The sequence below is a fragment of the Sitophilus oryzae genome, unplaced genomic scaffold (assembly GCF_002938485.1).
Source record: "Sitophilus oryzae breed Bouriz unplaced genomic scaffold, Soryzae_2.0 scaffold_801_pilon_pilon, whole genome shotgun sequence".
Lineage (NCBI taxonomy): Eukaryota > Metazoa > Arthropoda > Insecta > Coleoptera > Curculionidae > Sitophilus > Sitophilus oryzae.
The window spans coordinates 775,763-798,311 of NW_022147419.1; the positions used below are offsets into that span (position 1 = coordinate 775,763).

The window sequence follows — 22,549 nt, forward strand, 5'->3', positions numbered from 1 at the left end:
ATGTATTTTTTAAATAACTTTTTACGTTTTTATTGGAAATGTTGTTTAAATGTATTTTTTTTTTGAATTTTTTCACAAATTAAATATTTTTTTGAATTAAATTATTAGTTTAATACAAACATTTCTGAATAAAAATATAAGTAATTTTAATAAAATTCTTAGTATTTTATTGCAAATATATATTTTTTTCGGTTGTTTGTGAGGAAAATGTCAAACAAGGAAAATATTGATTTTCCTTCAACCCCTAATTTTCCTACAGGTGTAACCCTTATCGCACACAACAAAGAAAATGCATATCACACATCATTTATTAACAATTTTCTTAAATATTTACGTAATTAATGCAGCAATAATAGCTTGGAGTAACAAAAAGGTAGAAATTTCCCCGTTATTACCGTTTGATGATGAAGATTTGGAGAAATTAGTAAAAACGCTGGGTGTAGAAAGAGTTTATCTGTTCAAAGTTTCTCTAAAAGATGGGAATGCCGCTATACCGAAAAATTTGAAAGAAGTTATGAATGGGTTTCACTCTTCGTATAATCCGAATGGGAATATCGCTACTTCTAATGCTGTGGGTAAGTATATCACCTATTTTTTTTTGTGAATTTATTTACCTATTTTTGTTGTGGTTTCATTTTCAAAAGACAGATTTCTAGGTGGTTCTTTGCTTAAACACAAATTCTGTATGACCACCAAATATCACCACTGCTATCTGATATAATACTATTATATCACTTACTAACTGGTATATACTGGGTGCATCTCAAAAGTGACTCACTTCTATAATTTTTTTTATTTTTCAGATAAAAAAACGAGATTTGGTACCATAATATGATCGAAAAAAACGGCGTCAGCCATGGCTATGAAATGAAGATCGCTGTCATTTTGTATGTAAAATTATATGGGGAATGTTATCATTGTTCATTTCTAAGCTGGACGCCGTTTTTTTTTTTATCATACGGTATTTTAGTACACGACATAAATCGGGGTTGATTGACGTATTCAATTGTTTTACCGGAAATGACTACAACTTTTTTAAGAAATATACCGAGGGTGTCATTTAAAAATCAAAAGTTGTAGTAATATCCGGTAAAACAAAAAGTTACCAAAAACAATTGAATACGTCATGCAATCCTAATTTATGTCATATACTAACATACCAAATCTCGTTTTTTATCTGAAAAATTAAAAAAGTTACAGGGGTGAGCCACTTTAGAGGCGCACCCGGTATACAGGGTAGAGAACGATTCTAAATAATTCTAGATATAGCAATATTTATAATTGCTTAGTTAAAATACGGATTTCATCGCATAATTTTTTTCTCAATTTTTCTTTTTCATAATTTACTTATACAAGCTGAACCAAAAACACAATATTATCTGTACTTTTTTTCAAAAACAGTTTTCACTGAAAAGTTTAAGTTTAGTGTGTGGTGTGAATGTGAATAATCAAATTGCATTCTTAGATGAAATTGTAATTTGATTATGTCATATACAGGGTGGCCAAACAATATTATTCCACTCATAGATTCCACTGAATTTGATCTTTTCGCAATTTCACCTAATTATTTTGAAATTAATATATTTAATTAAGTTAAGCTACCTATACATTTGTATTGACATTGAAGGAAAAATTAATTTTAATATTAGAACAGCACACTTGCAGCACACGAAATTTGAAAAAAATACACAGTAGGTGACTGTCAACATTATCAAGTAAATTTACCTAGTAATATTGTAGTAATATGACCTAGTAATTAAATGTAGACTGTGTTGGTTCACTTGATATAAGCAAATAATATAGTAATGGAACTCAGATTCAAGAAAATATTTGAAAAAAACAGAATAATGTTTTGAAAATCAATCACCTATCCAAATTTTTCACGCATTCATTTAACACTCTTCTAAATGAAAACGAAAAAACTATTTTATGTAGTGATAAACTTATTGTTTTTTGTTTTTTGAGTTATTGTTCTGTTTTGGAGACAGATATTTTTAGAAAGATTGTCCCACCTTTTGATTGTAGGTACTTTGATGTGATATTTATCTCGAAATTAACTATTTTTAGAGCTATTTTTGTCGGAGGATTGTAACGGTATAGACACGAACAAGATTCAAAAAACTACAGGAAAACTAAGTAATTCTACCGATTTCTTATGCGTGCTTGATGTGACGTATCCAAGAAAAAAGCGCGCTGTCGGAAAATCACCTGAAAATGACAGGACCAAATCATTAACGACTCCAAAAGGTAAGTAAGTAGATTTACAAGGTGATACAACGTTCCGAAAAGCTCTATATCAAGTTACCTATTTCAGATTTTCACTAAAATCCTTTCATAAAATATGCTAGCATACGTAATAATAGACTAAATTCTCTACCCTCTTAAAATTATAAATTTACAAATTTTTATTTTTTAAATTGCTATGAGTTTTTATTACAGCGTCTTTCAAATCTAATTTAACAAAAAACATTAATGGTGACATGACGGTATCTTTGGAATCAAAACTTTATGACAAATTCCCCCCCACTGTATACTCAAAAATACTCTACTGTAGTTTAAAAATATATTTGATATGGATATTCATGAATTTTTTAAAATATGCTATTGACCGCACTTTTAAAGCCAGCTATACACGTTCAAGTATACTTGCGCAAGTATGCTGGAACGTGTGTAGCTGGCTTTGTAAAATAAATGAAGTGAATGTTTCGAGTAGTAAAGGCATTTTTTTCCTAACACTGTCCATCCTGTCTATTAGATATATTCAGGTTATGTTTTCTAGAAGCGGTTATATACATTGGACAGAACAAAAAGGATAATCAATACGCACTTTTGTATTCTTCAAAACCGTTAAAACTGGAAATTAATAATACCACTAAATATCTGGGAAATACCGATAATTCGTTGATAACGGTGGATAAAAGGTTTAATATTCCGATTCCTTTGGAAGAAAAGGGCAAAGTTACCTTGAGGTTTGGTATATCCTGGATCAGCGGTTACTGGTAAGTGTCAAAATACAAAGAATACCTAATAATCAATATACATATACAAATCTGGTCAGTGAGCCTGTGCTAAAAAATTGACCATCTATGGAGGCTTTAATGGTTAATTTTTCTATTACGATATTCCATCATTATTTTAGACGTTAAAATACAGACAATTGATTTAGAATTACATATTCCTATATTAAACAGATTTGTATTGAATAATTTCAGGTACTTGCAAACAGTAAAAGTTGAAATGATCGACGAATCAAATGACAATTTCAATTACGATCTGACAACGGACGAGAACATAATGGCTTCTGCAGATTTTTCGTACCACTGTAACGGTCGTTCGGTGTTCTCCGACGAGAAAAGCGGTACCAAATTGATCATCTACGATCTGCAAGTCCAGCTCGACGCCAAAAAGAAAAGATTCGGAGACGTAAATGATTGCGTACCGTTTACAACTGCTCCTATTTGGTCTGGGCTCTTTGTATTTACCATTTTAGGTACGTATATTTCTTTATAAATACCGTGATTTGATTGGTGGGTGGGAGACAATTCAAAAAGAGAAATTAATATCATAACATTAGAGTACTCCAATGCTCTAATCCAAGGCTCCTTGATTAAAAATTGTCAAAAGTTGACATATGATATGTCATTCTATTCAGAGTGTCATTTTCTATCGAATTAAATAACAAAATACCGAGGGTGCCATTTAAAAATCACAAGTTGTAGTCATTTCCGGTGAAACAGAAAGTGACCGAAAAGAATTGAATACGTCAATGAATTCTAATTTATGTCATATATTAACATACCAAATCTCGATTTTTTTTCTGGAAAAAAAAGTTATAGCGGTGAGCCCCTTTTGGAGACGCACCCGGTATAATACCGTGCTGGCAACTGTTATTCTTGGGTCGGTATTTACATGTGTGGAAGTAAATCGCATAGGAATCTTATTAAGTCGGAGTGAGAGAAATGCGACGGAGTGCTGTTGCGGCGTTGCCGGTACGCATTTCCCTATCAAGTGAAGTAAAATCACAATCGCAAACTGTTTATCTTTAACAGACTTTTTTTTCGAAAAATAACTAGATAAAATCATTAGAAATGTTTCTGAGCATCTGAAATGGAATATTAAGGTGTCATTTTTTTTATAACGAGAAAACGTCAGTAATCGCGATAACTTAAAAACTAACTTAACTTAAAAACTTAACACATAACACGCCACAACTCAAGAAACACTTTATATATTGAAACTTTTTTTTATTTTGAAGTTTACATAAGAAAAATTCGATAAGGTTGTTTTTTTCCATTCAAAAATTGTAAACAACCATCTATTTACTTTTAGGGTATAGCAATTTTCAGCAGTCGTGTAATTTTTTTATTGATAAAGATTTTCACTTACTGTCTACGAAGAAAATACAGCAGAAATATTAAGAAAGTTTTTGAAAAAACTACAATCAATTATTTCTAATAAATTTCGAGATATCGATTTTTGAGTTCTAATCACTGACGAAAAACAATTCCACTTATTTTTACCAAAAATGCAAGTGTTTCTAGCTTGCACTTCTGCTATATCCCCTTCCACGTCTCTTAGCAATGTGTACAGTTTCTCGATTCATTTCATACGTTTGGCAACGTGTTTACTGTTCTCTCTTTGTTCAGTACATTATAAACGCATTGTACTCTTCTTACATGGGACAACGGCCCAGCTACGTCGAAACACCGGTTCCCATTAGAACACCGAAGTTAAGCGACGTAAGGCGATAGTAGTGGATGGACGGGTGACCGGTTCGAAACTATGTATCGTGCTGTTGTCCAAAAAAAGGACAAAAGTGTAAAATCTATTGACACACACTGCTCATTCACGCCGGTTCGAGGCCGGATGAGATCGGATATCTCGTGAGTAAGAGTCGGTTTAGACACTTACCAAGTCGGTAGGCCATTGACCATGATATGGCCGAGGACCGCGGTTCGGATTCCGCGTAAACAAAGTAGGCCCCGTTCAGATTAGCCCTGGGGCGCTATTCTGTACAATTGTCGGAATCGGGGAGTTACCGATAGCTATCGGTACGCATTTGCATATAGTAAATATGTGTTAATTGTTGTTGTCATAGTTACCGATCGGCCCTATGACAGATATCGCAAATTTGTACCGACGACTCTCGGTATCTCTACCGTGAGGTTGACAAGGGCACGGTAGAGATACCGATTTTCGTCGGTACAAATTTGCGATATCTGCCATAGGACCGATCGGTAACTATGACAACAATTAACAAATTTTTACTATATACAAATACGTATCGAGAGCTGTCGTAACTTACCGATACCGACGATTTTACAGAATAGCGCCCCTGGGGCGCTATTCTGTACAATAGTCGGTATCGGCAAGTTACCGACAGCTATCGGCACGTACGGCCAATGAGCGTCGTGTTGATTGTTGTTGTCATAGTTACCGATCGGTCCTATGACAGATATCGCAAATTTGTACCGACAACTCTCGGTATCTCTACCGTGAGGTTGACAAGGGCACGGTAGAGATACCGATTTTCGTCGGTACAAATTTGCGATATCTGCCATAGGACCGATCGGTAACTATGACAACAACAATTAACACATTTTTACTATACACAAGTACGTATCGAGAGCTGTCGTAACTTACCGTTACCGACGATTTTACAGAATAGCGCCCCTGGCAGCAAAAAGGAGACGTTAACTGAAATCTTTACTTTTTTTTACTTCTTACATACGGAAATCTCGACCCAAGACTAACCTTTGCCAGCCCTTAGTATACATACATACGTGTGTAAGCCGATCATTTATGAAATTCACTTAAAATTAACTAATTATGTATTTTTTTCTTGCATTTTTGCTTTTATATACTACTTGTCAAAGATTAGATGTCAAAGAATTTAGATACGTCAATTTGACTTACCTGCTTCAGTAGCGTATCGGATGTTTGTGTTAATAAATAATTATTATAACTTATCTATTTTTATTAGAATTATATATTTTTATGACAATTTTAATAACTACCAACATTCATGGACAACGTAAAATAAAACAACAAATTATTGAGTCTACCTCATGTCTACACTACATCTTATTTTTACACGTTTTGAATAAAATTAGAACGGCACTTATAAGGGTTGATTCTCAGTATACCTTCCAGTTCCAGTTTCCATTCTATTTCCATTCCATATCCCTTCCGTATTTTTTATTGTATTGACGCTATACGTAAGCTTCCGTTCCGTATCAGTTCCATACTTTTTATTGTACAATTTATATCATTACGAAAGTTTTATTTTAAAAATTTGTATCTTTTGAAAAATGTAATTAATTAAGAGGTGAAAGAATAAATAAATCTAACCAAAATTTTAATAGAGCTGGTACAAATGTAAGAACTTGACAACGTTGTTTCGGATACGTTTCAGTCCATCCGCCAAAAAAATGTATGGAAGGAAAGGATATGGAACGGAAGGGAAACGGAACGGATAGTGTGCATTGTCCCATTCATTTACATGATATAATATTTTATGTAAACGGAAGGGAAACGGAATGGAGCTGATATGGAAGGTATAGTGAGAATCAACCTTAAACCGGAATTTAAGTCGGCCATTTTAGTCCCGTCGCGGTCGATCTAAGATTTTTTATATGCCCCTTCCTTAATCTTTTTATTCAAAGTTTTATTCAAAGATATATTCAAAATAAATGTTGTTATAGGTGTGGGACTGATAGTGGCTCTGACCGCCATCATGGACATTAAAACCATGGATAAGTTCGATAACCACAAAACCAAAAACCTGTCAATTACTGTGATGGAATAAGTAAGGACGACGGTGTACCGAGGTGTTGAGAAAATGTTTCCCTATTCTTATGATTCTTCGATGTGACGTAAAGCGACATATCTTGCCATTTTCACTTGTCACTTTGCCGTTTTCACGCCATTTTTCCTAGTGTCAAACTGTACCTAATTACGTCTTAAAATAATCTATATTTTTAAGAGATAATCTATATGTTTTCTTGAGATGTATTTCGGAATTTTTAGATTGCGAATTACACTAATGTTATTATTCAACAATGAACAAAAATTTTACAGTTAAGTATGCTCTGGACGATGCGATGGCAGATATACAGGGTGGTCCGAACTGTATTCCGGAAACTTCGGCAGCATATTCTGCATATAAAAATAAGTAAAAACCTTCGTATAAATGTATGTCTTAAAATGTTTAGTTTCGAAGATACAGGGTGTAGAAGTTTCTTTTTTATTTCGATTTTTTCCAAATAATTTCTGAAGTAACGCCAATATTTGGATGAAAATTGGCGTCTCGGAGTCTTTTGACATGAGAAATTTGATTTTGATGTCAATATGACTCCTATTTGTAGGGGGCGCCACCTACATGTGTTTTAACTGTTTTGAAAAGTAATAACTTTTCGTCCGTACCTGTATAAAACTGCCGAGTGAAAAAATATACATTTTCATGATTTTTATGCCTCTTGGTAAAAATCGTTACGAGCAATAACAGTTCTCAAGATATTTAGAATGGAAATAATCAATACGTGTCATTATTGACAAAAAATAAACATGTTGAGTAGATAGAGTTATTTGACTAAAATGATAAATTTAGGGACTTTTTATTTTTTTTAAATTAATCGTAAATTTTTCTTCAAAAAAATGATGATAAAACAGTTTCTGTTGAACTTTTGGCACAAAAACATTTCAAATTTATGATTTCAGTCTAAGAACTATTTAGTCAACGCATACTTAATTTATGTCAATGATGACAGGTATTGGTAATTTTGATTCCAAATATCTCGAGAACCATTACCCGTAGCGATTTTTATTAAGAGACTTTTTTTACGTAAAAAACGTCGCAAATGCATATTTTTTACACAATGGTATTATACAGGTACGGACGAAAAGTTATTACTGTTCAAACCAATTAAAAAATATGTAGGTGGCGCTTTCTACAAGTAGGAGTCATATTGTCTTCAAAATCAAATTTCTCATGTCAAAAAACTCCCAGATAACGATTTTCATCCAAATATTGACGTTATTTCAGAAATTATTTGGAAAAATTCGAAATAAAAATGAAACTGCTACACTCTCTATCTCCGAAAGTAGGCATTTTAGGACATACATTTATACGAACTTTTTTACTTATTTTTATCTGCAGAATATGCTGCCGAAGTTTCCGGAATACAGTTCGGACCACCCTGTATAATTCTCATAGGAATAATAAAATTTAATATTAACAAAATTTCATAAAACTTGACAACCCTGCAATTAATGAAAAGCATGGATCATACGTACCAGATTGTATAAAAATCAGAAAATGTCAATAAAATTTTTTAGATTTTTTATTGAGAGTTGGGCTCGAATTCTGTAACCAAATCTCCCAAAGTCACAAAAAATAATAACGAAATCGCGAATATTCGGTCCTTTCCAAAGATCTTCGGAATTTTTGATCAGCATCATATTGCGCAACTTTGCCTCCATTTAACCGACCTCGATCTCTTCTAGTTTTCAAGATCCCAATGACGAGACTCGAATTTGGAACAACCTGTATATTATATAGAAATAAATTGTTGAATAATAATTAAGATATACTAAGTATTTGTAATAAACTTGCTTGCATTACTTGATTTTATCGCAAGATTATAATAGCTGTATTTTCGTACATTTATGGATTTGAATTCCTAACCTAAAAAAGAATATTAATATTTTTCAGGATATACATATATACACTTTATTCCTCTACTTCTTGTCAGTAAGAATTGTAAATAAATGCTTAAAATAAATCGATACTACATAATTACATTAATGTTTTTAAATTATTTCAATGGTATTCTCGAAAAAGTACATGCGTAAAAAGTGTTGAGTAGAAAGCATATGACAATAAAACTATAAAATATTTCAAAAACTTCCACCACGATCAAATTATATACTAACAGTTGTCTGTGCTTACTCAAAAAAATGTGTTACTTGTTTATATGTTTTTGTAAGTTCGCTTGATGTGAAAAAATATATTTGTTATTTTTAAAATTAAAATAAAACATTATTAACATAAATTTGTTTTATTATTTCACAATAAAAATAGTAAAACTTAAACAAAATATTCTTATTTACCTTAAATTACAATAAATACTAGAATGGGATGAAATAAAAAGTTTTCAGGAATGGTTTGTGATAGGACGAAATTCGTTACATAAAATATACTCTTAGTTTTATATATCACTTCTTCTTGCATTGACTTTTCGTTTTGCGTAGGGATGATCTTCGTTATTCAACAATAAGTAGGAATCATGAGCTGTGGAGAGCCAGTGACGAGAGGTTTCTTTTCCTTGGGGCATACAGTGATTCTAAATTTCATTTATAGAGAAAATATGTGAGTAAAAACATAAAACACTTTATTTTTTTTAACTGTTATCAAGGGTTTAATAAATAACTTGTTTTTAAGAACAATCATTTTGAAGTTTATATAAAAAAATCAAAATTAATGATATTACAAAAGCATAACTTATTCAATAACAGATAGTTCTATCTATTCTATCTCTCCAGTCAATCGGCCACAGAAAGCCAGACCACTCAGAAAAGAGTATCTGAAAGTTTTGTTTGATGGCATGCTGAACCGTATCGTTTTCCAGTTAAGGTCCTCTCTGCATATCACTTATTTTTATTTTTTGAGGTGTCTATTGAGTTGGTAATGTCAAAGTTAAATCGCAGTTACAGTGAGGATTACTCAAAGAGAGACTCTCTAGGCTTCGCCAAAAATTTCATTATTGGTTCTTTATTGGCATGGCTTTTGTCAAGTGGTCGCTAAATGGTCCTAGATGCTGACGCGACATTAATCAAATTCTCTTTCTCTCTCACTTTTGTCAAAACTCTGAGACTGTATGATGAGTTAAAACTCGTTATAACTCAAGAAAGGGAAACACACAATAGATCTCTAAGGTTGCGGTGATTAACCCCCTAAACATTCTACATTCCCTTTATTGGGATACTGTAAAATATCTGTAGCACATATTGTGTAATTGCTTTTTTTTTATCAGAGTACGTTAATGTTTTTGCTGCGATTTTATATTTCATTGCTGCGATAGACATTAAGCTGAAGCTAATTTTCTTAGCCAATCTGAAAGCTTTTTTTGTGTTTAATAACATTATTCCCATGTAAATTCAGTAGACAGTTTGAACCTTAGGGTTGTAAGTGACTGCTATATGTTAAGAATTTTAGTTCTTATTATTTCAGTTCAATTTATCTCAAATGGACACAAGAATGATTCTTCCACAGAATCTTTCTTGTGTCCATTTGGGTCTGTCATTGATTAAACCTCAAGCCTCAAGTCACAGTCTCATTTCAAATTTTTCAAAGAAGGACTTCTCAAAGTTACTATATGCACATGCCTGTAGGAAATATGTCGATATATAGGCTAATTATCTAGGCATTTTATTTTTTTAGAGAGCTATATGAGAACCTGCTACGCATATACCCTTTTCACTGCTGATCATTGGCACTCGTCGACGTTTGTGTGTATTAAACTGAGACAAGAATACTTGTAGTTCATAGCAAGAAGCCATAACAAGTATAAATACAAATTTAATTTATTAATTTTTTTTATTCTCGCTTCAATAAGACTATCCACCAGAAGATAACCAGCTGAGTACCGAATAAGCTGTGATAATAGTTAACGTAAGTGTAGTGTTATTTATTGTAATCTAAAGTACTGGGCATCAGTTCTCATTTTGAATTTTAAAGATAAGCATCTAAGGAGAAGTAATAGATACTTACTTTTGTTGACCTTCAAGAGATTCCACCACTACATCGGTCAAATAAATCATCGGTGTGGTCAACAATCTCCACGTTAGAGGATTGAATATACTGCTGTTGTATTTCCATTCGATTTCAATGGCTCTCAAATGTTTAACTTCGTCTGTGGCTACCACTCGCATATAAGATCCACCTACAAATACCTCAATATATTTACACTTCAAGAAAAGAAACGATTTTAGGATTATTTAAAGGAAATAAACAAGGAAAGTGAAGAAACTAAGGAGCGGGTACTTATTCATATGAAAACATGCAAGGAATATAGAATGATTGAGTAAAACTATGTTAGACCTAGCGGGTGGGATAGTGCAACCTTCCAAGTTAAATTAGATGATGACCTCAAAACAGAAAAAATACTAGGAGATACCAGTGCCAGTGTAAATAACTTGGGAGATACCATCTCTCCCAAGTTATTTACACTGGCACTGGAAAATGTCTTCAAGAAATTAGAATGGAAAAATAGAGGTCTAAACATTGATGGGGTACACGTTAGCCATATGAGGTTTGCAGACGATATTGTCTTGCTGAGCACCGACATTCAAGAACTAAACATCATGCTAAATGAGCTAAATGACCAATCCCAGAAAATTGGCCTTAAAATGAACTTGAAGAAGACCAAGATAATGAACAACAATATCCATAACATTACCGTGGATAACGTTATTATTGAAAACGTAGACCATTATATATATTTAGGTCATAAAATCAACCTGGGCAAGGAAAACCAAAATACGGAGATCAAACGCAGGATCCATTTGGCATGGGTAGCATTTGGAAATATGAGCGATATTTTCAAGGATAAAAAGGTGCCCATGAACCTAAAGAAAAAGGCTTACGACAGCTGCATTCTACCTGTGTTTACGTATGGCTTAGAGACTATGGCAATTACTCGAAAAACAGCAGAACAACTACGAGTAGCACAAAGAGCCATGGAAAGAATCATGTTGGGAGTCACCATTAGAGAAAAAATACGGAATACCCACATACGTCAAAAAACAAAATTAATAGATGTCGTTAAAAGAGTGGCAAGTCTGAAGTGGCAATGGATAGGACATGTGGCAAGACAGGATCCAGACCGATGGCCCCAAAAAGTAATCCTATGGAGACCTAGGGGAACAACAAGAAGTGTGGGCCGACCAAAAAAGAGATGGGTCGATGACGTCAGGGCAGTGGCGGGAAGACAATGGATAAGATTGGCTAGAGATCGCGAAGCATGGAAAAACCTAGAAGAGGCCTATATCCAACACTGGATGGAACCAGGCTGAGAAAGAAGAAAGAAGAAGAAGACCTAGCGGATCTTGGAGAGTCTGGAATGTACCTACTTATATCAAGTATTGGATGGTGAAATATAATTAATTATAAAAGTTAGCCACAACAGGCCCTTGCAGCCGTAGTTGAATTGAATCCTAGAATTAGGTCATTCTAAGATTTTGATTTGGTGCTTAGTTTTATATAACATATACTAAACGCAATGTCATAAGGCTGCAATAGAGAGGTTCAGAGAGGATAGGTCAGAGAGTTCTAGATTGTAAAAACATTCTTATGGGGAATTGTGCATATCATACTCAGATAAAACAAGAAGATGGAGCATTAAATTTAGTGCTTGCATGGAAGCAACGCATCAACATATATAATGCTAGGAATGAAAAAATAATTAAAAATAGTTAAACTGGCGAGAAAATATCAAGTCTTTTCAGTAAATAATTACCTGGTTCGTAGTAGCCACCGATAAATCCGACAGGATGCGATTTGTGACCGGTACCATCAGTCGTATTATGAATTGTAAGAACCAGCTGTCCAATCTCACCGCCATGTTTTTTACTATCCTCATTGTCAGATACTCTAACGCCGATCCTATAGTGACCCTCTAAAAACGATTAAAACATGTATCAGATAATATAAAACATTTGAATCAGAACTCCAAATTTATCAGCCCAGCTAGGTCTATACCGGGTGCGTCTCAAAAGCGGCTCACCTCTATAACTTTTTTATTTTTTTAGATACAAAAACGAGATTTAGTTAGTATATGACATAAATTAGGATTGAATGACGTATTCAATTGTTTTTGGTCACTTCCTGTTTCACCGGAAATGACTACAACTTTTGATTTTTAAATGGCACCCTCAGTATATTGTTACGTTTTTCGTCGGTTCCGTGTGGATAGAAAGTTACCATTTATTTAAACACAATTTATTTAACACTAATTAACAAAAACAATAACGATTAAAAGACTTAAAGAACTATTTATAACTTATTTACAATTTATCTAATTATTTATCTAACAGAAATTTATTTTGAATTAGCGCGGCGATTGTAACTCTACGCGTCGATCGGTTATTTATCTCTATCTCTCTTCGGCCCCGGCGTCTGCTTATATAGGAGAGAAACAGACAATCCAGATTTGTCTAGCCAATTCTTATTCGTTCTTAGAATGTCGGCATCGCTGGGCGTATGAGTCATAGGCGAGTGGCCAGGCCTAAGGCTGAGTTCACACGGCACGGGTCCGCAACAATATTTTACTTTATTCGATAGAAAATGACACTCTGGATAGAATGACATAACATATGTCAACTTTTGACATTTTCGCATATAATTTATTTGAAATTGTAACATGCGGTTCATAACGACAATTTGGCTCGAAATACCAAGTGTGTGGTACCAAATTATTGGTAAAAAATGATTTTTTCCAAATATGCTAATGAGCCACCCTATGGCACTCTATATTGAAATTTAAAATGACAAATGACCTAACCTGACCAAAAACCAATCAGACAGTTGTTTTTGCAGTTTAGTTCAATAATACCACGGTACTGACAAGTAACTGACTAGCCTTGGCCTTAAAATAATATACTAAAAAACTATTCTTTAAAATTTAATTATATGCACGAGGATTTATCAGTTAATTAGTTTGATTATCTGTCCAACGAGAAAGGAGAGATTTCGATAGACGACATACAAAAAATGACAGAAAATACAATTTAGGGATGTATTAAAACAATATACACAACTTTCACTGTCATGTATCCTCTTGTTGGACATACTCATACATGCTATGTTTTGTCCCTGTTCGCTGGACACACTGTAGTTGATTTTTAATAAATAAATAATGGCGTTTTAATAATACATAACTAGAGAAATAATAATGGTCTACTTTACTTACTACAATAAGGCCTCTTGCTTCCAGTAAGCAGATACTGATTTAAACTTTTTGTCAAGCCAGGACCGTAATATTTATTATAGTACTTCATTCCTTGGTGGCCAAACTGTATACACCTTTCCCCGTATTTTCCACAGCCCCAACAATTTCCATCTAGGAAGTCCTAAAATAAATTATTTTAAAGAACATTCACTCTACCAAGATGATTTTGTTAAACCTGATATGATGTACACATCACAGACAAAAAAGTACATTTAGGGTTGATAGTTTCAATAAACAGTTGGTGCGATCTTTCGTGGTTGCACCCAAGGTACTTTTTCATTCCTAGAATAAAGTTGTAAGCAGTTTAATTCCTGGTTAAGAAGAAAAAATTCTGAATATGAATTTCCACGCCACAAGGTTGAAGTTTGATTATTTTAAGGCAGATTTTTTGGAGAGAATTATTTGAGGTGTCTACCAACATTTTTTTCGTTGGTAGATTCGATTTTTTTGACCCACCCTAATATAGGTATACCATAAATAACACAAACTTACCATTAAAAAAGCTGCCCTTTTGGTCGTTTATAAATTGAACAACGCTTTTCTCACAACCAGGCTGTCTGTTTCCACCGTTTGGAAAATAGTCGACATGACCTAAAAAAAGTTTGTATTAAAACACACTTTTTCATCATTTTATGTATAAAATTGTGTATCTAGTTCTGTTATATTATCTACACATTTTTATTTTATTTAAATTACTAGTTTTATTACTTATGATGTACCAACAAAGAATCTATTACTTTATTTTTGTTTTATCATCATATGAAACTTTTACAACAGCTGTATAACAGCTAATATTATCAATAACATTACCTATACTCTCTGTGATTCCCAGACCTCCCGTGATAAACTGGGTGGCGTCTGTATGTATGATGTCAACGTATTGCGCCGCGCTCCGATCAAGTCTGACAGGCCTGTGTGTCTTTGCGAAATGGGGCTCCGCCGGGTCCAGCCCCGTGATCCTGCCTAGAGTTAAATTAAATTCCTGTAAACAGTAGTGCATATCTAACTTTTGAAAATTAATATATTATATTTAATATGTATTTTATAATAGAAATGAAACATAGGAAATAAATATATAAAATACTGCAAATAACAATTGATACTTGAAAAAATATTAATTTATTTATTGATATTTCGTTCCTTTATCAATATAATTTCGGTTTTAAACGTATTTACAAATACATAATTAGAAAATTGCTAACATATTATTATATACTTAGAAACTTAATTATAGTTTATTTGATATTTTCTTATTTCTTTTTCAGTAGTTTTGTTTTTAAACATAATAATAGCAATTTATATAGTTATAGGCATTGATTATTTGGAAAATGAATAATTTGTTTTTTTAAACATGACAGTTGACAGTGACAGTTGTCTCATTTGATTTCACAGGTAAATTGTATTTTCGGACATTTTTTGGATGTCTTAAAATCTTCCCTGTCGCGTTGGATAGACTTTACTTGTTCTTATGTCCTTTGTCAAACAAAAAATATATTCAAGTGTTCAAATTCAACTATCTTAATCTGTCGTATTTTCATTTAATTCGTAAAGAAATCTATTGTAAAAACTAACTACAAAGTTTATTTTTTAACATGCATATCTTCTAACTTATTAAAACAACGAAACAATTTATAACAATTTGATTTTAGGATTAGGTAAGAAAAATACTGTTGAAGATAATAATAATTAAATAATTTATAATACTTACATCTTGAACTGTATAGCCTACATATCCACACAAATGGGCACCAAGAGAATGTCCAATACAGTGGACATGTTCCAAGCTATACCTTTCTGTATGCTGAGCTATGTCTCCTAGTAAATGAGCTGTCATTCTACCTAAAATCACAGAACATACATTTATTTTTATACAGTATAAAGGTGTAGTCTAAAGCTACGTCCACACCAAAGAAACACAGAGGAACATTTTGTTGCAGATTGCCGCAACCGCAAACAGCAAAAGTTCCGTAAACATTCTTTCCACACCACGGTAACTCTTTCTTGTGAATGTTTCGTTGTGTTGCTGCAACAGAAAACATGTGTCCACACTAGTGCAGTGTGTATTTCTGTTTCTAGTTTACAATGTGGTCCGACGAAGATTTGCAGGCAGCAGCAGCAGCTGCAATTGTAATTATTTTACAAAGAAAAGAGTCCGCCCATAAATCCTGTTTTTGGTCACGGTCTTATACTTTTTATCCCGTGGATTCCACAAACCCTCGGCATTTCGGTATAATTCAATTAAACATATATTTTCTGTTCTCCATTTAAAAGGCATGTTTGTTTTTATTATTATACTACTAAATCAACTGATGATTTTTTTTTTCAGCGATGCGACGGCTTCACGACACAAGTTTCGGGTTTTGGAAACAACCAACGACCTGCCCACGCTATAAAAATACCATCGAGAAACATAAAATGTTTACCAATGTTTCTATATTTCCTTTGATCTTTTCCACTAAATATGGAAACAAGCAACTTATAGAAAGTTTTGTTGCTGCAACCGTAAACAATGACGAACTTAAATAAACTTTTGGCAACATTCATAAACAAGTTCCAGGAACAAGCAACATAAACTAGTAACATAATGTTCCTAGGTGTTGCTTTCGGTGTGGACGTAGCTTTAGAGAGAATTTATGATTTTAATGGAAGATAAAAATAACAGAAAAAAGCATCTGCTATTAAATTTAAATGACAGATTGTCATATATTCTCTCGCCGAGGACAATAAACTGTGACTACAATTCTGATGAAGCTGGTCATTGTAAATCAGTGCTCTGTAATTCATTATCTTATTTAAGCGTAAATAAGAAGATTTAAGAAACAAGATACAAGAGATAATAAAGGAGCAATTGCTAGACAGAGATGCAAAGAAACGCAGAGTTGTCAGTTTGAATGTACGGCATGGTCAAAGCTGAGCTTTATGTAAATGATAAAATTTTGAAAATTATAAAAGGTATTGTAAGTGTAGTTAAAGTAATAATGAATTGTTGACATATTAATGGTTCAACTCTAGCTACAGTTAGTATATTTGAGAATTTTGACATGCCTACTTTGGCGGTCTGAAATTTTTGATAGAAAACCTGACAATGCCATATCAGAAATATATCAACCCACTTTATGTCTCTTTTTAAATTATTTGATTTTTCTACTATGCTATCTCCATCATTATGTTTCACATTAAAATCCAGACCACCGATTTAGAATGTCCAGACCTGTATATACTTAGATAGATAAATAAAAATGTTTTTTAAATATAACATTTTAGTCCAAATTTAAGTCACCGCTGGCTCATCAGTGTAAAATAAATAATAATGGTTTTACCTATTAACCTTATATTTGCTACTGCTTGAGTATAAGGTGGACTGGACCCGCCATGCCAATCTACTATTATAATATTACAATCTTCTACAGAAAGTAGTTCTTGGACCATTCTTTGTATCTAAACATAAAAATTAAAAATATGAACACTAAGACAATTATGAAAAGTTGTCACTTACCCAATGGATGCTTCCACCTTCCATGTATCCGTGAGTTATAACATAAATAGGTTTAGTGACATCGATATTAGAGTTTGATACATATTCATATTCGTTGACATCGATATGGACACCCTTCTCCGGATTACTTCTTGTGTGTAGAAAATAATTTGGATCAATCTATAAAGAAAATTACATTAAAGATACATTTCTCACTCTTGGTTGTACACTTTTCGAACATCCGAGTTCTTAATTGATTTGACTCCAAACTATACATTACTGAATTAGCGATGGGTTGATATTTTGATGATTTGATATTTTACAACTTTACAGTTATATAGATCAAAAATAACAGTTATAAAAATAACACGATGTGAGTTTAGGGTCGCCGTATCAAGAAGTTTTACTAGTCAGCCGCTGTTATTTTTTTTAAATTCTAATGCACAACAGCGAATTCTGCAACTTTTGTCGTATTTTAAAAAATAGCAGAATCGTCTAATTTTAATTTGTTATTTGTTAATAACAATTATAGTGGCAACATGTTATAGGATCGTATTCTGTTTTGAATAATTTAATCTATATGTTTATTCTTAATTGCTTATTTTAGTGATATTCATTGATGTTATTCCTTGAAGATTATCTTAATAAAAAGCTACTTACTTCCCTAATATCACTAGGGAATAGCGATACAGGTCTATGTTCTGACGTCCATGGAGAATCCAACTTAAAACATCCGTACATACCATAACATCGTTCAGCTGGGGTTTCTACAATTAAAAAAAATAAGAATACCATAATTGACATGTATAAATTATCATACCTTTGCCAAGCTGCATTAGATAATAATTATATGATCTGTCATCTTGTATGACGCTTTGGTTCATAACATACATGAGGGTGTAGACTACGAGGGATCCATTATTACCAACAACAACCATTGTTTCGAAATCACATTAATAGTTACCCTTTTATTTTTCTACATATAAAATGATATTCTATAATTAATTTTATCGCTATTTTTAATCAGAAGTCAAAAAGTATCTTTAGTTTGTATTAGTTTTACTTAATACATACTCCAATAATGAAAATTATAAGAAAGTATAGACAGAAAACATTTTCTCTAAAATATTAATAGTGTAATATAGTTCATTTATTATTTATATGTAAAATAATATTTGTTAACTGTTTAATAAGTCGATATGTAAAATGTAAAATCGATATTTTTAAAATATCCTTTTCATTCATGCATCACTATTGAAGATTATTAGTATCTAATGTGCATTATTAGATTTAGAATAGAAGAAGTAGCATTTTGTGGCTAATAAGAGAATTATTGAATTATTCTCAATAAACTATACTAAAAGCGGGTGTAATATATATCTAGGTATAAATACTGTATAGTTATATACAGGGTGAGTCTTAAATAAGTGCAAATATTTTTAGGAGTAATATATTTCGACCCTAGAAACACGGTTGTGAGGTTTTTTTGCGAAAGAAAAAATGAAAATTTGAAATTCTTTGAATTTGTTTTTAATTTTTTGTTAAAAAACATTATTTGCATAACATACATAGGTAGTAGATTAAATTTACAACAAAGAAAACCCAAAAAAGATTCGATGGTTCTGAACATTTAAGCGCAAAATTATTTTTTTCTGAAATTTTCAAAGTAAAATATCTTGGTTATTTTGGACATAATATTTGAAAAACGGTAAAGAAAAAATATGTTTCTTTTATCGAGATCTACCAGACCTGAAAATATTTGTACTTATTTAAGACTCACCCTGTAGAGTTAAGTTAAAACATTTATTTTTATTATTCTTTTTGCATTTTGCACTAATGCACTATCAATTGCACTATCATCAGTAGAGAATTAAAACACTTTCCTTAGTCCTAGAAACTTGATATTATACAAATTTTCCATGATTTTCTTATACAGGGTGAGCTTAAATAACGGCAAATATCCTGTATTCTGTATAGTATCTGGTAGATCTTGCTAAAAGAAATATATGTTTTCTTTGGTGTTATACCTATGCAGCTGTGGTTATACTTCCAAAAAATATGACTTTTTCTAATATCTAATATCTACTCTCTAATCTAACATTTTGAGAACCACTGGATTTTTTCTGTTTTTTTTTGTTCCTCTAATTTTAATTTACTGTTTATGTTGTCATATTATCAAGGTATTATGATTTTTAACTCTAAATTAAAAAAAATTGTGTGCGGACTATGAAATTCCTTATTAACAGATATTAAATTGTAGTATTTGAAAAACATGTTTAAAAAAGTTTGAATAATATTGAAAAAGTAATAAATTAAAAAAATATTTTTTACGGGTAAAAAATAGCTTTTGCACAGGCTATTGCGTGTAACAAATAGTTCTTTACGCGTAAAAAATAGTTTTTTACTTATAACGAATAGTTTTATACGCGTAAAATAAAGAAATAATAAATAATTTGAGTCACTTTCACAAAATTTGTATTAAAATATCAATATTTTTGATACACACGTGGACTACTCACAAATACACGTCGCGTCACTACGTATTTCTAAGCCGTTACCACTAGCTCGTGTATCACGGCCGTCTCGCTAGCTCGTGTGTCAAGGCCTTGAATTTTTACTCCCAGCGCGCGTAAAGAAGTTTCACTTCAAAAAATAAAAAAAATTGAGAAATAGAATTTTTATAAGGAAATTTCGCCAAAAACACTCAAAGACGTATTTCGAGGATCGAAATATACCACCCTTAAAAATATGTGCACGTATTTAAGACTCACCCTGTATATGCATATACACATAAAAATACCAAATTAGTTTACAGAACACATTTTAAACACACTTTTTACACCACTTGAACGGTTAATAGAGATCGATACATTTTAAAAGTGACAATTCTGTGAAAATCCAATTTTTCATATTTCCTAAACAGATAATTTATTAGAAAATAAATAATTCTTAACCGTTTCGTATAACAATGTCTATATAACACACAAATTTCAAAGATTCTTTTTATTAAACTCAGATTTTAAATTACCTTCTCAAAACCCCAAAATAAAGATACTTTTATTAACGTTAAATAGTAAAATACACAAAATAACATAAAAATACAGAATTACCTTAACAAACACTGTTTAAAAACACTTTTTTACACTACTTCCTCATTCAATAGAAATCCATGTGACTAAACGAATTCACCAAACACCTCTAAAATGTAGAGCCTACACTGCCAAATAGTTTTCAAGAAAAAAAGCTACCGACAAGACAGATATTCAACAAATTTACTCAAAACCCAGTACAAATCACAATATCTGTTTTATCTTCGGAGTCAAAGTCCGTAGGTCATAGCCGGGTCCCACGGAGGGGTGTCCCAAAAGATCAAACTTAGAAAAAAGCAAATAAATAATAAAATCTATATGTTTTGTCTTCAAGGAATTCGAATATCTCCGAAGTGGATGTATGTATTTGTAGAGTATGTTAATATAGTCTATCCGGGTTCAAGAATAACAATAATTATTGTTTACGGTAGAATCAAAGATTTATAGAATTGTAATCGCATATAAGGTGTAAACGACGTCCAAGAAATAAACGCTTATCTTCGGTGTCAAACGGGGCATGTCAAAACAGCAATGTTTACTTGCTGTATAGGTTTATTCAATAATACAGGATGTTTCTACAAAGGGGCGTACAAAAATTACTTGAGGGAATCAAGGGAGGAGGGGTTCAAGTAAAATTTCAGTAAATTTTACGTGGGGAAGGCAGGGGGTTTTGAAAGATCATTACGTAATTTTTTTGGGGTAAAACATAATATAAAAATGTGGGAAAATCGTATTAATTTACAGTAAAACATGTTTCTAGGCCAAAATAACTAATATAATTATAATAAACGCCATGAAAAATACTCTCTATTAGTATAGCCCTTGTATAAGTTAATGTAAATATTTCTTCGCGAATATATTCTATTATCCTTGATGTTTAGGAAAATATAGCTAAGTAAATAAAGTTATATTCAAGCCGGTTTTTAGGATTCCGTACCCAAAGGGTAAAAACGGGAACCCTATTACTAAGACTTCGCTATCCGTCCGTCCGTCCGTCTGTCACAAAGGTCTATCTTATGAACCGTTATAGCTAGACAGTTGAAATTTTCACAGATAATGTATCTATGTTGCCGCTATAAGAACAAATACTAAAAACAGAATTAAATAAATGTTTATAAATAAAAAAGTATTTTCACTAAACATTATCTTTTAAGTAAGAATTTTACATAGAATCTTTCAAGTCCTCGGTGGCCGCGTGGTTAAAGCGTTAGGACTTTACCACGGCATATAAATCACACGGCAGGCTAAAGGTTGTCGCCCACTAGACCGCAGCGCTGGAACGGCGCTGCGGTCATGTCAAAATTTCTTTTGTCTGCTTGCCATGTATTTAAATGGACCAAAACGCACAGTGCGCGCAGCGATAGATAGCGCGTCGCGGGATTTCCGTCAAGAAGTCCTGACGACTCTCTAGAAACTTTTCCGTCTCCCGCGTTTTGGCGCGTTGCCTGAACTGTGCGTACTCATAGCCGGGTAATTTTTTTTTTAATCGAAGCTCTTTTAAATTTGGCTTTATATCGTATTTAAACTTTTACGTATCAAGATTTAGAATTGTATTTTAAAGGTAAATTTAGGCAAAAACAATTTAGAGTCCAAAAGGATAAAAAATAATAAGTCTACACGTTACTAGAAGAGATTTTTATAATCGAAATTAGGTAATTTTTGAAATTAATAATAAATTATTAATTGTAGTCAAACATTTACAACCCCTAATATTAACTTTTTAACAAAAGTGACAATTCCAATTTATAATTCTAATCGGCGACTAATAGATAAAAAAATATGATTGTAATTTTTTTTTCTGGTTAAGTCATGTCTTATTATGTAAATTAGAGAAAACATAAATCTGTTCCATTAAAGCAAGGAAGGTAGATAGGAAGTGGATAAAATAAAACTACATTTATTTAACTCGGTACTGTCTTTATTATACCGGGTGCGTCCAAAAGTGGCTCATCCCCATAATTTTTATATTTTCAAAT

At 32.3% G+C, this 22,549-nt stretch overlaps 2 protein-coding genes and 1 pseudogene across 2 annotated transcripts; 2 read left to right on the forward strand and 1 right to left on the reverse strand.

Annotated features, from left to right (window-relative positions):
- The first annotated feature begins 254 nt into the window (after positions 1-254).
- LOC115888588 lies at positions 255-7,176 on the forward strand. The gene is made up of 5 exons (XM_030908354.1): positions 255-575; positions 2,068-2,247; positions 2,780-2,999; positions 3,213-3,490; positions 6,705-7,176. The coding sequence occupies exons 1-5, from the start codon at positions 290-292 to the stop codon at positions 6,806-6,808; spliced, it is 1,068 nt and encodes a 355-aa protein (XP_030764214.1). The 5' UTR covers positions 255-289; the 3' UTR covers positions 6,809-7,176.
- LOC115888590 lies at positions 4,681-4,801 on the forward strand (annotated as a pseudogene).
- Positions 7,177-9,043: 1,867 nt separating the features above from the next.
- Positions 9,044-21,074, reverse strand: LOC115888553 (pancreatic triacylglycerol lipase-like). The gene is made up of 13 exons (XM_030908304.1): positions 20,595-21,074; positions 18,305-18,460; positions 18,145-18,251; positions 17,506-17,664; positions 17,330-17,447; positions 15,718-15,848; positions 14,820-14,991; positions 14,502-14,600; positions 14,185-14,291; positions 13,971-14,130; positions 12,519-12,677; positions 10,772-10,943; positions 9,044-9,344 (listed from the first exon to the last, which is right to left on the reverse strand). The coding sequence occupies exons 2-13, from the start codon at positions 18,420-18,422 to the stop codon at positions 9,269-9,271; spliced, it is 1,578 nt and encodes a 525-aa protein (XP_030764164.1). The 5' UTR covers positions 18,423-18,460; positions 20,595-21,074; the 3' UTR covers positions 9,044-9,268.
- Between the last annotated feature and the right edge of the window lie 1,475 nt (positions 21,075-22,549).

Bases quoted from the DNA above. Each gene is read 5' to 3' on its own strand.
- LOC115888553 (XM_030908304.1), bottom strand. From the start codon at position 18,422: ATGGTTGTTGTTGGTAATAATGGATCCCTCGTAGTCTACACCCTCATG. The intron at 18,252-18,304 runs GTATGATAATTT...TTTTAATTGTAG, and splicing joins TCTAATGCAGCTTGGCAAAG to AAACCCCAGCTGAACGATGT. The intron at 14,992-15,717 runs GTAAGTATTATA...TACTGTTTACAG, and splicing joins TAGGCTATACAGTTCAAGAT to GAATTTAATTTAACTCTAGG.
- LOC115888588 (XM_030908354.1), top strand. From the start codon at position 290: ATGCATATCACACATCATTTATTAACAATTTTCTTAAATATTTACGTA. The intron at 2,248-2,779 runs GTAAGTAAGTAG...TATGTTTTCTAG, and splicing joins ATCATTAACGACTCCAAAAG to AAGCGGTTATATACATTGGA. The intron at 3,000-3,212 runs GTAAGTGTCAAA...GAATAATTTCAG, and splicing joins TCCTGGATCAGCGGTTACTG to GTACTTGCAAACAGTAAAAG.